Source organism: Phytophthora cinnamomi (genome assembly GCF_018691715.1).
Source record: "Phytophthora cinnamomi strain GKB4 chromosome Unknown Contig4, whole genome shotgun sequence".
Taxonomy (NCBI): domain Eukaryota; phylum Oomycota; class Peronosporomycetes; order Peronosporales; family Peronosporaceae; genus Phytophthora; species Phytophthora cinnamomi.
The window spans coordinates 1,151,087-1,166,595 of NW_027150937.1; the positions used below are offsets into that span (position 1 = coordinate 1,151,087).

Below are 15,509 nucleotides of genomic sequence, written 5' to 3' on the forward strand. Positions count from 1 at the left end.
TCGAGCGAAAAGTTGGTGTTGTTGGAGCTACGATCCAGGCGCTCGTCATCGGAGAGAGGGCGGAAGTGGGGTAAGGACAGGCCTTGGGATCCCAGTCGCACACAGTACAGGGCGGCCGCGGTCGGTATCGCCATATCGAATGGGATATCTGGCGCGGCGCGGAAGCCGATCAGAGTGTCGGTTGGTGGGGTGAACGTACCATCGGGGCGGAGGAGGCCGGCGATGCTACGGTGCGCTGCTAGCACGTGTGTCGGGTGGGGCGCGTAGTCGCCCTTCCGCGGTGCGTGCTGGTGGGAAACTTGAAACCGAAGTTCACGCAGTTGGATGGTCGGCAGCGGGTAAGCTCCTGCGGCTGGCACGGTCCACGGTGCCTCGGCTGTGGCAGGCAACACCCCGGCCAAAGTGCTAATAGCCGGAGGCACGGAGGACGAGCTGACGGCGCTCGTGGCCGAAAGCTGGTCGCGCAGAGCTATGACGAGCGCACTCAGGGACCCAACCTGGGCCGTAAGGCGCGCCACCGCGTCATCGGGTTGTGCAGAGTGAGCTTGGTGCGGGTTTACCTGGGTGGTTTGAGGTGCCATCCCGGGAAGGGGTGTCGGTGTTTGTTGCAGGAAACTGGCCAGGTCAAATGTCTCTGCTGTATCAGTCAGCTGGTCGTGCAGAGGTGGGGCGGTTGTAGACGTGGCCTCCGGTGCTGCCCCCCCCCCCACACACACACACACAGCGAAAGGGAGCGGCGGTAGTCTATCTATATATATGGCTGAGTGACGGCCGGTTGCCGTTAGAGGCGTAGAGGTTTTCGGGTGCGGGTCGATGCCTTGGGACTCAGTGCAGGCATGGCTAGGTTCTCGTTGTCGCCCGCTGTTGAGCTCGGTCGCGGTAGACTATTCGTTGGCGCCGGTTTGCGAGCTGCCCGCGCAGCCGACCGTGCCTTTTTCTTCCCGGCCGCCCTCGTCTGCGCTGCAGGTGCCGCAGCCAGGACGGATGGGGTCGCGAGCAGGGCATCGAGGCTGAAGCCTGATAGCGACAGAGTTGCGCGAGCCAGTTTGGATTTGCGCTCCGCCGAACGCGCAGCGACGTCGGCTTTTCTCTTCTGGAGTCGCTTGCACGTCCACGGCGTGGTGCCCCCTGAGAGAGGTGGCCGGGCAGCGTCTTCTCCGACGCCGTCGGCCGAGACGTTCCTTGATGGTGTCGCGGTAGGTGAGGTCGGGGACTGGGCTGCAGTCGGGGGCCGGGCTGCAGTCGCGGTCGGGATCGCCGTTGTGGATTGTCGCGCTGGTGACGGCGGAGACTCGGGTGCAGGCGTATTCGCTGCGGTAGTTGGTCGGGCGAAGGCGAGGGACGACGGAGGCGAGGGACTAGGCAAAGTCATGGGGTACGTTGGAGAAGTGATCGAGTTTCAAAATCAGGAGCGCGCGGCAAGCGTTGATGCCGTGAAGCTCCAGAGGCTGAAGGCTGCTGGTTGGGCGGTGTGGAGCTGTCCCAGGAGACTTTGTACGGCGGTTGATGCGTGACTTGCTCGCTGCGATGCTCGAACCGAAATGAACCACGACTGCTCGGAGAACTCTGACTGAGAGGACGCGAGTTGCTCAACGGCTGGCCAAACTCCGGCAGTTATATCCTCTTGAGTTTATCCGACAAGAGCGGTTGGTTGTCTAGAATTAGAGCTGAATGCCTTCCTTTGTGGCTTGCTTGGTGGAAGGCGAAAAGCCGAGTGAGCGCTTCCTCGCGGCACTGCTGGCCTTGATTTCGTCTCTCCCGTGTAAGTGCTTCAGGTTAGCGGCCACTTTTGGTTAACTACTTGTGTGCGCTAACAACGGAAACACCCAATCTTGGCCATGCCAAGATTTTCACCTAGCTCAAGCTCACAGCCCTGTCGTATTGTTAGTTTGGTGCAATGTTAGCACGCGGAGCTAACGGGCGCATGCTTTCTCTCCCATCCAACGGCATCTAGCTCACTTTTGCACTGCCCTTGTGCAAACTGAAACCATCCCTCTGGAGCAGCGACAAAATGGATCTCCAAATATGAGGCTGAGTTTGGCCTTCAGCCTTTGGGTTCAAGTGTTGCTGATGGAGAAAATACCGACGCAAGATGCAAATACTGGCAAGGGTTTGGCCGCGAAATTGCACCAGCTGAAGACGCTGCACTGCATCGTTTGGGTCCGCCGTACCGCCGGCAAGCGCTGCTGGTTCCAGCGTGAGCAGAAGCACGTCCTGCCTGCGATACATGTAACAATAGGAGTGTCAATGTATTTCGCTTTAGCAGACATGCTACAGCTAATAACTAGTAGATGGTATGCTACTGTCTACGCCCTCCTCCTCGCCCACACATGCTGCGAGAGTGTGACGTGTTGCCGTTTGAAGACACTAGAACACGGCAGATTGGGAGTAGGAACTCCCACCAAGAACAACGTGTATTGATTGTTCTTCGTAGTGCTAGTTGAGAACTGATTCTAATCTACTACCCGCCCTCACCCGCCATTGCAGGCAGTCCAGGAAAGCCAGGCAGCAAGTCCCAAGCCCAAGCCTAAAGAATCCAGTAGTGGCGCCTAGTTAAGCTTTGCTCAGGGTTCAGGTACGCTAACCGTCAAAGAGAGGTAGATACCGTTCTGCTGAATCGTGGTGTACGTGGACTCCACGCGGACCAGCTCCACCATGCGAGCGAGCAACTCGTTCGGATGAGCTGCCTGGTAGCTGTAGCTACTGTATGCGCTGGATGACGTGAAGGTCGAGCCGGTAGACGCTACTTTTTTTAGGGAGTTCAGCGACTTGAAGCAAGTAAAGAACCCACAGAGAACAGCTCTAACCATGCAATGGAATGCCAACTCCTGTCGCTGCAGCACTCCAGTTTGCTCGATATAGCTGAACGCGTCGCTAGGAACGCACGTAGCTAAGACAATTCACTTGAATAATGTATACCACCAGCATGCCTAATTTGGATTTTGAGCCGTTTGTATCGAACTATCTAATCACTTATCTGACAAATTCGTAGGACAATAATCGTATGATGAAGGAAAGGAATTTTATTGGTCAAAATTAACCTAGACGTTGCCGTTTGTGCTCTGGTGTGGATGTTGAAGAAGTCCGAACTTGCTGTTGCCGCGCCTCCCTCACAAGCCGAAGCATAGTAGTGACTGACAGCTCTGCTACGCGTCTTTTTCTCTTCGAAGGTGCCAGTTGCGGATAGTCCATTCCTACACGAAAAACTTCCGCTGCCTGCTGCTCAGACATACTCGATGGAATAGCCAATCCAGCTGACACAGCCGCTGCTTGAATGTGCCGAATCATGACCGTCCAGTCAGAGAAAGGTTTGTTCAATGCTTTGCTAGGCAGATCATGTGCTCGAATAGTTTTAAAAGGAGGATAGTCTTTGTGGGAATCGCCAAATCGCCACAGTTTCCATGCTCCAAATGGACCAGTTTTTGGAAAGTCAAAAGACGTCGGAAGTAGATGAAATTTCCCGTCATAGTAGTGTACTGTTCGGCTGTTGCTTGTGTCCCCATCACTAGCGGCTCCTGGTGCTGGAGGATGCGCAATCCCTGCGCGCGCAAGTAGTTTATCAATGGTCGATTCGAGCTGCTCCTTGGTAATATTTCCAGCTGCAACTCCCTTTTCCTCAATTAGGTTGCTGATTCCTTCCAAAAGCACTGGCGGCAACTTGTCAATAGAGTTTTGCATTGCACGTAGCTGCTTGTACAGTTCTACATGTGGCGGAATTCCCGTTGGATTCATCCACGAAGACGTGCCCACCACTAGTTTAGATCGTAGTTGACTCAATTCATCATCATGTCAAAACAAGTACGTTGAAAGCAGTGGGTGGGTAGCTGGCAATGTCTCTCCGAGGTACTTAGCATGGTAGACGAGAGATGCTACGCACAATTTCAGGATATCTTGAAGAGTGCTAGTGGTGTGAAGTGCCGGGAACATTTCAGCTAAGCAGTTACGCAGACTAGAATCTTGATTGTCTTCAAAATGGGGAGGAAGTATTGAAAAGTCCGCACGGTTAAGCGGGAGCCCAGCAGCAACACGCCCAATGTACTGATCTCCAGCTGATTCGTATCGAATATACCGGTCTTGCACACCACCTAACGACCAGCCAACTCGTAGACAAACACTAGCAATAGAGGGTCCACCGGTCGTCCCGCTGCAGGCAAATGTTGCGACGCCTTTTCGAATAGAGTGTGTTCCATAGTGATTCATGCCTGAGCGCTCTGTAATGAGCTTTCTTAACATTGTTCCAAAACGCGACTTCTGTTGGGACCCAGGAAAAATTGATCCAGGCTGCTGCGTAGGGCGACAAGCTAAGTATATTGCCAGGGCTGTGATCCAGCAGGTTGCAGGGTTGAACGGGTTCGCATAGATGTGCCGTGGGTCTTTAGGCCCCCTTCCTTCCTGATTTGTCTTGGACTTTGCATGATGCAACCTACACTATCATCATGCGCGCTTAAGTGCTCGGTACAAATTGTCCGTACTGATTCAGAACGGCACATGAGATTCCATTGCAGTAAGGGGAAAAATGCGCAAATCCGGCGTCCTGACGCTCAATAGTTGTCTTGCACAACTCCTGGTAACGTGAGAACTGTAATGGGTCTGTGCTAGACTCGCGCGGGGCTCCCGACTGATACTTTGATGCCTGTAGCCGCTTCAACCCCGAAAAAAAGGTTGACATGTTCTTCTCGTAGGACGGAGGAAGAGGGGTCTGCTTCCGACGGTAAAGATCTTTGAGAGCACTTCGGTAGCTGTTCAGCGTGTTAACACTCACTGCCTTTCGCTTCTCCACTAGAAACGCTTCAAACTCTTGCAATGTGAAGCGGCTAAGGTCGATCTGGCCGCTTCTGTCGAAAAAATGGAGTGCTTCACTGTTTTTGGTGCTGATGATCCAGCGCGATATGGTTCGCAGACTTCCTGCGTACGCGTGATGAGTTCTCGTTGAAGTGCATGCATCGCGTACATCTTGGGCGGTAATGTCTCTACGTGCATTGGTAGCAATCGCCTCATCAACAGCTAGGACTCCGCTCTGCACATCCGCAGCGAGCACCAATATGCAGTCTGTCGCAGTCTCCTTAGCTCCTGGAGCAACCGCTGGAGTGGGAATGCTGTCCACGCCCGAGGTGCACTTCGTCCCTTTGCTACAGGGTCTCGGCTTGTCCGTCGTTTGAGACGCATCACTGGCATCATCGAGCACGGGGGTGCAAACCGTGGGCTTCGAGCTCGGAATGGCGATGGCATTGACGTCCTTAGCAGCAGTCAAGGCGGCAGCTACACCAGACGAAGTGGCAGCTGTGGCGGTGTTGGGGGAGCACGTACTGGTCGTTGAGTGACCGGTGACTGCTGCGGCCACTGAGGCGTCCTTTGAGGCCGTTGCCGAGGTTGGGAAGCGCTTGGGAGTGCTGCCGGAGTGGGTGGTGACTGATGAGTCGATAGAGAGGCCATTCTGCATGCTGCGAGTGCGGATCGTGCGAGAAGTGCGCGAAGTTGGCTTGGCGTTTGGTGCTCGAGTTTATCCGAATCACTGTCGACTATTCCCGTCGGATTTTTCTCCGACGAAACACACCATCATACAGCAGCAATACAAACTTCAAGTCATTCGCCTTCTCCACATTTATAATTTCAGCAAAAACGTAGGCCAAAAATCCTACGATCCAATACAAAGACGTAGATACTGCCTACGAAACAACGACAATCAGCCTTTTCCAGAATGCCTATTTGAGGTTAAATTAGGTAGGTAGGTATTTCTGCCTAATTTTGAGAGGCCTGGAAATCATACTCCAGTTCGTGCTACGATGCGTCTTTATGGCAAAGCGTTGTTTGTGCGTGGAGTGAACCTGACAGTGTTTGATAACTGCTCACGCGCTAAGTTCGGCGAGTCAAGCAAGGAGCTCTGAAGCTTGACGCATGGCGACCAGCAAAGCCTGGTCTTTCGCGTCTAAAACGTGGACCGCAACCAAAACAGTGCGGTCACACTATCCACAGGTATGTCGAAAGCGTAAAATTGCCATACTGACTATTTGCAGCTTGAGGCCCCAGAGCGAAGCGGAGGTCTACAATTACTTTATATATAATCATCACATAAGTTTTAAATATAATTTTTGAAAACTGACATGCAAAATCCAAATCCAGAGCTTTCCCACGGCTTTGTGTCAAACGATCTATATCAACGCTAGCTCAAACGGGTAATTTATGTTCAACTTACTTTTCATCGGTAATTTATTTTCAATTCGGCTGTTGGCCCTAGTCAATGTCCATCAATCACTACCTTTCTCTCCGTCTGACAGGAAAGGACTGTCGTGTCTATATGGCTGAGATCACTCGCCATTTGCAGTCTTGCAGAAGCAATGACGTTCCCAAACCGTCCAGGATACAGCCCCAGCCACCAGCAGCGGGACGTCAAGTCAGAACAGACTGCAGCCATGATGACGGTGCCGAACACCACTGCAGCCCACAATCCAACACAACGAGCACTGCCCGCAGCGGCGGCGACAACAGTGAATATGGAGGGTATGCAACAGGAGCTGCAGACAATGTTGACGTCGCTCTCCCCTGCGCACGGAGGAGCTGCGGCAGCTCAGTGGATGCCGCCTCCGGAGGACACCAAGATGCAGGTGGAGCAGAGTCGCAAGCGCCTCCTTGAAGACGACACCTTCCAAGGCAACGTGAGCTACCAGCAGCTCCTCGCGTTCGCGAACAACTCGGCCGTGCAAGTCCAGCCAGGCGTCGTGGACCCGTTCGCGGCGGCGATCGAGCAGATGCCGACCATCTCGCAGACGTACCAAGGCCTCGGAGCAAGCAGCGACGGCCTTTCCAGCAACGACAGCAGTCGGTCTCAGTACATGGAGGCGGTGTCGATGCAGGCGATGGGCCACGCGGCCGAGGTGGTGGACGACCCGAACGTCAGAGCTCGGTACGAGCTTTCGGTCCGCAATCTGCACGAGTGGGGCGAGCGACGCATGCTGCAGCAGAAGCAGCCACCCGCAACTACTGGAAGGGGCAACAACCTGCTGCCGTCGCTGTCGGCGATCTCGCTCTCGCAAGTGTCTCCCTACGCGATGGAGCTCGCAGCCCGCAACAGCATGCCCAAGAAGCGCTCGAGTCTGTCGAAGCTGTCGAAGCAGCTGATGCACGAGTGGTTCGAGCACAACCTGCACCACCCGTACCCGACCGAAGAGGAGAAGGAGTGGCTCGCGCAGCAAGGAGGTATTACGCTGGAGCAAGTGAACAACTGGTTCATCAACACGCGCGGGCGCAAGTGGAAGCCCATGCTCAACAAGCTCATGGCCGAGAAGCAGGCCGGCAACTGCAAGCTGTACGACCAAATGGTCCAGAAGATCGAAGAGCCCTACCACAAGCTCTAGAGCGTAAGCTACAGTGTTCGCAACAAAATACAAGAAGAAAGTGATATCCTCAAGCACTGCACGTCGAGCGGCATGCACCGGTAGGTATTAGCCTCCGCTGCGTAGCTTTCATTAAGTTGCCACGGTCGACCTAATCACGTAGATTTGCAGTCCTTTTGTCGACTTAATTGAGATTGTTGACTTATTTCAGTCTACTTAGCATTCCTAAAACCAATGGCGACTGATGGCGACGTGGGCGCCTTGTGCTCCGCCGTATACGAAAGGAACCGGGTGCTGATCTTGGGCCAGTTCATCTCGGTGCTCATTGCGTGCACGGGCGTGTTCTCCCAACTACTGAACGGCTCCTTCCAGGTACGTTAAGCCGAGATATTCAATGGTGATACATTGGCGACGAGTCCAACGTAGCGGCGGTTTTGCGAATGTGTGGAATGGAACTGTGAAAACTTACACATGTCGTGCGTTATTCTGTATTGCAGATCCAGATCCCAGTGACGCAGAGTGCCGGCAACTACCTGCTGCTATGCGTGTACCTGGTTGACCCTATCATGCGCTTCCGTCGCCAACGCGGCTACAAACTGGAAATCCCGTGGTGGCAGTACCTGCTGTTGGCTTTCGCGGACGTGGAGGGGAACTTCCTGGTGGTCTGCGCGTACAAGTACACCTCGATCTCGAGCGTCATGCTGCTAGACTGCTTCACCATCCCAGTGGTCATGTTGCTGTCGAGTTTGTTCCTGAGGGCCAAGTACACGCGCTCGCACTTCGTGGCGGTACTGTTTTGCCTCGTGGGGATCAGTGTACTCGTCATCTCGGACGTGATTCGAGACCAGGAGACCATGCTCAAGGCTTCGTGGGATGTCTCTGCATTGTACGGGGACTTCCTCTGCCTGTTTGGCAGCGCTGTCTACGCCTGCTCGAATGTCGGGCAGGAGTATCTCGTCAAGAGGGAGAACCGTCGCGTGAGTAGCTTGTCGCTCACTGAAATGATGTGTGGTTGCGCCTCGGAGTGTGCTGACTAGGCTTTGATGCTGCAGATGGAGTTCCTGGGCTTAGTCGGCGTCTTCGGCTTCCTCATCAGCTCACTGCAGGCCGCCTACTTTGAAGGAGACGTCATCCGTGCTGTGGACTGGTACGATTGCAGTAGTCGAAGGGCGGATGGTGTGCATGTGAACTTCACTAACGATCTGCTGGGTGGTGGACTAACCAGGACTTGGCCCAGCGCGCTGTGTCTGCTCGGTTATATCATCACACTGTTCGTCATGTACACTTCGACGTCGGTGCGTATGCGTTGCCATGCAATAGCTCTCATTGTCTTCTCCGGATCTAACTCGCGACCAACTAGGTCTTTCTTACCACGGGCGACGCCGCTGTCTTCAACTTGTCGCTGCTCACGTCCGACTTCTTCGCCGTCGTGGCAGCCAAGTACCTGTTCAACGAGGAGCTCAGCAGCCTCTACTTCGTGGGCTTCTCGCTCATCATCGCGGGCGTCTCGGTCTACAACCGCTCAGCGCCGCCCACCACCGCCACCAGCTGCTCTGACACACCCGACGGCTCCATCGAGCAGCTCCTGCCCGCTGCACCCTAACTCCTTCCACCCGAGAGATACATCCACACACGAACACACCACCCAGCTACAGGCAGCAGACAAAAAGCGCGAGCAAGACGAGGAAGGTATATGGTCTGAAAAATGAAGTAAATGAAAAAAAAAACTGATTAAGAAGAACCGACCTCAGCCAGCCGAGCCAGTCGCCCCGAAACCTGGTGGACGCCCGTCCTGCCCGCCTGCCACCTGTGCCTGTTCCCTGTTTCCGCCCACAGCCGCGTCGCCGCCGATCACTCTTAAGGTGTGGGCCGTCTCTCGCCTCGTGTCTATTCCTCCTTCTTGACGTCCAGCGACTCGAGCGCCTTGGCGGCGTCGTCGCCCGCCGAGGTGTCAGCGGCGTCCGCGCCCTCCTCGAGCTTCTTGTTGTTGGCCTTGGCGGCGTCGTGCGCGTCCTTAAACTTCTGCGCGTTCTCGGCGTTGCCGAAGCGCAGCGCGAAGACCTGCGTCTCCACGACGCCCTCGGCGAAGTCGTAGCAGCTGAAGACCCAGGCGCGGTCGCTGCCCATGTTGGGCGTGAGCTCCGTGCGGGACTCGACCAGGTGGTTGATCAGGATCTTGTGCGTCTTCTCCTGGCGCATGAGCATGCGCACCTTCTGGTGCTCCTTGTGCTTGAGGAAGCGCACGTCGCCCACGCCGCGCTCGCACCACGACTTCTTGCCCGTGCCCTTGTCCAGCAGCGACTCGCGGTAGCAGAAGGCCTTGGCGCGCTGCTTGAAGATCACCTCCTCCTCCTCCTCGCCCGTCGTCACCTCCACCTCGTCGAGCTTCACCACGGGCTCGAAGTAGGCCTGCGGCTCCTCGGACTCCGGGTCCTTGGCGGCGTCGGCCTCCTCGGCCTCCACCTTGGGCGTCGTCTCCTCCTTCTTCTCGACCTCCGACATGCTGCTGGGCTGCTTGGACTAGGTCGGCTAGGGTAGGATTCCTTCCTGACTGTGAGCGAGCGCAAGAGAGCCGCCCGAAAAGACTGGCGGGCCGCGGGCCACGGCGCGGATCCCAAGCGCGCGCTTAAGTTGGAGCCGTGACTTGGGTTGAGTATGCTGGACGGACCTCGGGGAGCGCGACGCGCTTAAAAGACGACATGGGTTCGCCAATCAGAGATGGATTCACTTTGCGCGGCGCTGGTTGGTGGAAAGGTCCCGGGAAGATCCGTGGTTGGCTGAAATGCGCGCCCGAAGGTTGTATAGATCATAGCAACCGACGAGCTAGCTGGTGCTGGCTGCGCTTGGGTCGATGGACGCGGCCAAGAAGCGCAAGGCGGCGGCCGGCGCCGTGCTGCGCAAGAAGCCGCGCCGCGACAAGAGCGAATTCGTGAGCGTGGAGGTGGGCATGCGCGAGTTCAAGAAGCGCCTGGCCGCCACCGACGCCGGCGCGGCTGCGGCGGGCCCAGCGCAGGTGGAGGACATCACGCAGGACGTCAAGCGCACGAGGCCCAGGGCCACGACCAGAGCCAGGGCGGCGGCGGATGCTGCGACTGCTGATGCAGCTGTGGCGACCAAGAAGAAGGCGCCGGCGCGCGCGTCCGCTGCGAAGAAGACGACGCCCGTGAAGAAGACAGCACCTGCCACGGCGAAGAGGGCGACGGCAGCGACGAAGAAGGTGGTTGCAGCGCCGGCGGAGAAGAAGAAGAAGACGCCCGTGAAGAAAGCGACGCCCGCCGTGAAGAGGACGACGCGGGTTGCTGCGTCCAAGTTGACGCTGGCGGAGGTGAAGCTGCAGCTGGAGCTGGAGCAGAAGGAGCGCGTGGAGTCGCGTATCCAGTCGCTGCACCGAGATGCAAAGCCCACTGCTGCTGCGTTAGCGGCTGCGGGTGCGGCTCCTGTCACCGTGGTTGCTACGGCTGCTCCTGCAGTTACTAGTCCAGTCTCGGAGTCTACTGTGGATACAGCGATTGGCGCTCCTACTACAGTCGCTACTGCTACTGCTCCAGCTCTTGCGATGGCTGCAAGTGTTGGACTTGAACAGTCACGGGTCGAGCCATCGGTGGTGGCACCGTCTCCGACGCAGCCAGCTACAGCTAACGCTATCCTGGCCACGCAAGCACACACGCCGAGTGCGTTGTCAATTACCCAGACTCCGGTGAGAGCAGCTCCTGCCCCAGTCACTACTGACCCAACGCCTAGCCCAGAGCAAAACGAGTTCATTATTGACGACATGGAAGAGGACTTCATGTTTGCAATGGCTCTGGAAGAAGTGGAGCGGAAGCTGGTTCCTCCTCAGAAACCACCTTTGAGTGAGACTGTGGCTGCTGCTACCGACCAGAACACAGTAGCATCAGCGAGCGTACAACCACCCCCGGTTGCCTGTACACTCACTGAGACCCCAGTTGTCTCTCCTATCCTAGCAAAGCCGCCGCCGACAACTGTAGAACCGCAGACGCATACGCTACCTACGCAGGTTCCTATTGCTACTCAAACGCAGCAACCAACACCAACTGTGGAGGTGACAAAGCCAGCAGCGCCGGTTGTAGAGGTTGCGTCTGAAGTTTTGGAGGAGATGGAACGCTTGAGACGAGAAAATGAACTTCTCAGGCGGTCCAACGAACTCCTTCAAGCTGCTGTCACTTCACCGACGCAGAAAGAGACTGCTGCTGTTAAACAACCTGACGGTTTGCATGAGCACGGCACATCTTCACAAGGCGAAACTGATCTACATGTAGTAGCATCGTCAAGGGCAACCGCAGTGGAGGACCCAGTCGCTAGATATCTAGACTTAGCTCGGTGCGATAGCGATCAGGATGTGAAGCAAACGCTATCGACCTTAGAGGCCAGCCAACCTCGGGAGCGATCCAAGACTGAACATTCTACTGCAAGCATTAGCGCGCATCCAGAGCAACTGAGCGAAGTAAATGCTTCTGCTGATAATTGTGAAGAGATCAAGCCTCACGAAAACGGTCAAAAGAGCGATGACGTGAAAGAGTTCCTTGAGAAGCTACTGCCCACGGAACGTTCACCAGAGCTGCCAACTGCGGACTCGTCATACCAGCAAGCGTCAACCACGCCACAGTCGATTCAGTCTACGCAGAATAGGTACCCCACTTCGCAACCAGTAGTAGCCGAGCCAGAACGAGATTATGCGCGTGAAACTACACCGTTGGAGAGGGGGCGAGTGCATGCGAAAGATAACACGGCTGAGCATGTTGCAGCTGCACCACCTGGAAGCGATGTTGGTGACGTATCGGATGTCAACATGTCTGAAGTTGACGAGGAAGGAAGTGAGATAGACGAGGAAGAGGATGATGAGACTGTGACTGAAGAAGTTGTCCCTGCTTCGCGAACGTCGACGATCGACAGCGGAAACTACAAAGAGTACAAGGTTCACGATGAGGATGATCTGGAGGCCGTTGAAGACAAATCGTGCGATGTTGTATTGGATAACACTGTTTTTTTATCGATGACGGAAAGCAACTTTGCGGCAAGACCTTCGACCCCTATCGCCGCCAAAACTAATGACTCTTCAGTCTCTGTTGATCTCGGTGACACTTCAAAACCTGCCACGCCAGCGAACAGTGAAATTCTTGAGCGGACAACTGCCCCCAGCAATTCCGAAGATGACGAGGAGGAAGAGGACGATGAAGTCATGGTCGTGAACCGTGTGAAACGACGGGAGGTAATCGCTTTGTCATCTTCAGGGTCTGAATCCGAATCTGAGTCGGAAAGTGAAGAAGAGGAAGCAAGTGATTTGGATGAAGCACCAAGCGGTAATGTATTGGAAGCTGCTTTAAAAGCTGCCGGAGGCGACTCACGCCGGAAGAACCACAATAAGTCATCATCTACAACTGGAAGCTCTGTCAAAAACGATAAAGCGAGTGGCAGTCTCCACAACCCCAGTGAAGCGGAGACTTCGATGTCGTCGCCGCCACTGCCGGCGAAAACGATGTCCAAGAAACGGATGAATCCTTCATTGTCGTCAGCCGCTAAAAAGGCACCTAGTGTCAAGAGCTCATTACTCTGGCCATCCTTAGACGCCTTTTACGATTTCCTGCTGGACATGACGCCAAGAAACGTTCGTTTACCTGAGCAGAAGAGGGTACACCTTCAACAATATGCAGGTGGAAAGCTGCCTGCTCAGCATTCATCCATTGAGGATTATTGCAATGTTCAGCTTGAGGCGATTATGGAAGAGCTGGTGGCATCGGTTAGCAACACGACAGACAGAAGAGGGGGTGGAGGTTCAGGCCCTACACGGCAATTATCACTCTCTTCAGTGTCTCCTTGCGGTGTGCAGGGTCCATCTACATCATCGTTGGGTCTGAGCTTTGGTGCCATCTTCTCTGAAAGTGGTTTTTCTGGAAGTACGTCCAACAGCAGCGACTACATCCTCACTTTTGATGCTTCTGCGCTCGGCAGAAAGAGCTCATCAGATTTCTTGAGTGGTGACCTAGTTTTGGTACGCTCGCCTCGCTGGAAAAACTACGAGATGTGCGTTTTTGGCGTGGTCCTGTGCGACTCTGTTGTTGCAGTAGGTGGGAAAGGCAGCGCTGGGGGTAAGGGTGGAAATGGTGGCTCGGGGGACAGTTATCAGATCTGCGTGCTTATTCGCGCTCGGAAGCGAGACTGTGAGGATGCAGTGGAAAACTTTAGTGTTTTGACGGAGCTGTGTCTCTCTAATCAGCGTGCCCCCAATTGGCGTTGGTCGCTGCAGCAAGTGCACAACACTACCACAAGTGCGCGTGAATTCCAGGCAATCAAGGCGATATCATTCTTGCCCAATGACCTCAAGCAGGTGTTACTGCGCGGTCAGTTAGTACCTTCAAACAAAACAGAGCAAGTACCCAAGAAACCTGCTCCATCTTCCTCGCTACTTTCTCCGCGATTGCTGAAATACCTGCAAAGGCACTACAATGAGTCGCAGATGCAGGCAATTTTCGGGTGTCTAGGCGAGGACAGCAGGGTCATTATACAGGGACCGGTACGCTGCACTCATTTTTGTATCTTGTCCGCAATGTGCATGAGCTGTTGACCTCTGATCTGTGTCTTATGCACTGTTACAGCCCGGAACAGGTAAAACCAAGACAATTTTAGGACTTCTTTCTGCCTTGCTGGATGGTGCTGGGATCTGCACTCTCCAGAGGGCAAAGGGAACAGCCCGTATTCGTGTGGGTGCATCACTCCAAAGTGCACGAACTTCGGCTGTTTCAAAAACTGTGGCAGAAACCTCGATTCGCATCCTGGTCTGCGCCCCGAGTAATGCTGCCGTCGATGAGCTCGTGGTTCGAGTCCTGAGTGAAGGACTTTACAACGGAGAGAGGGGTGAATCTTATCGCCCACGTATCGTGCGCGTGGGTCGCCCGGAGAGCAGCCAAGAATTGTCGAGTTTGGCTGCAGCGCGAGAAGCTAGCGAGAGCAAGAAGAACCGCAAAAAAATGCGCAAGTACGCCCGCGAAGTAGAAGAAGTACTCCTTGAGAGTTTGGTTACGAAGCACCGCAGCACGTTTCCAACCGTGAAGCAGGCACGCCAAGCGATCATCAAGAATGCGCAGATTGTGTTTTGCACACTTAGTGGAGCTGGCTCCGTAGCGATGTGCGAATTCGCACAAGATTTTGATGCCCTTATTATTGACGAAGCTGCACAAGCTGTGGAGGCAAGCACACTGATCCCGTTCAAGTTCCGACCGCATCGAGTTGTACTTGTGGGTGACCACCGACAATTGCCTGCTACAGTGATTTCGAAGAAACTGGTGTCAATGGGATACGACCGGAGCCTGCAGCAGCGGCTGGTAGAGAATAAATCGCCGGTGCTGCTGCTGACCCAGCAATATCGAATGCACCCGGAGATCGCAGAATTCCCGTCGACGTACTTCTACGGCGGCCGGCTGGTGCAGGATGGCAACATGAGCAACTGGACTGCGCAGGACTATCACCGGGACCGCGCATTCCAGCCGCTGTTATTCTTGGATGTCCAAGGAACGCAAAGTCAGGTGAGCGGGTCTACATCACTTCGGAACATGAGCGAGGTCGAAACTGTGGTGCAGCTCATTCGCCGGTTGCTGAAGAAGTTCCCGCACATTGAGTGGAAGAAGCGTATCGGCGTCATCGCGCCATACAAGCAGCAAATCTACGAGGTGCGTGGTGCGATCGGAAAGCTCGAGTCCGAGTTCGATCGCCACCTTGGCATCGAAGTGAACACCGTAGACGGCTTCCAAGGTCGCGAGAAGGAGATCATCATCTACTCGTGTGTTCGTACCAGCCATGGTGGTCGCAGGAAGAAGAAGAGAAGAAGCCACGGCAACGAGGAGGAGGACGTCCTCGACGCCTTCTGGGCGGACGAGCGACGCATGAACGTCGCCATCACGCGTGCCAAGAGCAGCCTCTGGATCGTCGGCAACTCGAACCTGCTCGAGCAGAGTCGAGCGTGGCGCACTCTCATCCAGCACACCAAGGACCACAGCAGGTACATCGGCGACAGCGCAGCCTCGCTCTTCGCCCCCAGCTCCTCGACTCGGAAGACGAGTAAAGCGCCCAGCAAGTAGTCATTGCAGGCCCATAGAAACCAAATAACATTAGAGACCACAAACTTCAACTTGACCCTTGTACATGCATCCATATCTGTTTCAGCGA

The 15,509-nt window shown here is 55.1% G+C and overlaps 4 protein-coding genes across 4 annotated transcripts; 3 read left to right on the forward strand and 1 right to left on the reverse strand.

Annotated features, from left to right (window-relative positions):
* Positions 1 to 6,410: 6,410 nt before the first annotated feature.
* IUM83_05414 (tale class homeobox transcription factor pknox) lies at positions 6,411 to 7,352 on the forward strand (the record flags this gene model as incomplete). Its single annotated transcript, XM_067929550.1, has 1 exon — positions 6,411 to 7,352. The coding sequence occupies one exon, from the start codon at positions 6,411 to 6,413 to the stop codon at positions 7,350 to 7,352; it is 942 nt and encodes a 313-aa protein (XP_067799638.1).
* A 213-nt stretch (positions 7,353 to 7,565) lies between these two features.
* On the forward strand, positions 7,566 to 8,934 carry IUM83_05415 (Drug/Metabolite Transporter (DMT) Superfamily; the record flags this gene model as incomplete). Its single annotated transcript, XM_067929551.1, has 5 exons — positions 7,566 to 7,703; positions 7,829 to 8,308; positions 8,384 to 8,478; positions 8,557 to 8,626; positions 8,692 to 8,934. The coding sequence occupies 5 exons, from the start codon at positions 7,566 to 7,568 to the stop codon at positions 8,932 to 8,934; spliced, it is 1,026 nt and encodes a 341-aa protein (XP_067799639.1).
* Positions 8,935 to 9,218: 284 nt separating this feature from the next.
* On the reverse strand, positions 9,219 to 9,833 carry IUM83_05416 (Ran-specific GTPase-activating protein; the record flags this gene model as incomplete). Its single annotated transcript, XM_067929552.1, has 1 exon — positions 9,219 to 9,833. One exon carries the CDS (start codon positions 9,831 to 9,833, stop codon positions 9,219 to 9,221), a length of 615 nt encoding a protein of 204 aa, XP_067799636.1.
* Positions 9,834 to 10,182: 349 nt separating this feature from the next.
* On the forward strand, positions 10,183 to 15,421 carry IUM83_05417 (helicase sen1; the record flags this gene model as incomplete). The annotated part of the gene is made up of 4 exons (XM_067929553.1): positions 10,183 to 10,759; positions 12,149 to 12,558; positions 13,594 to 13,860; positions 13,943 to 15,421. 4 exons carry the CDS (start codon positions 10,183 to 10,185, stop codon positions 15,419 to 15,421), a joined length of 2,733 nt encoding a protein of 910 aa, XP_067799637.1.
* Positions 15,422 to 15,509: the final 88 nt, after the last annotated feature.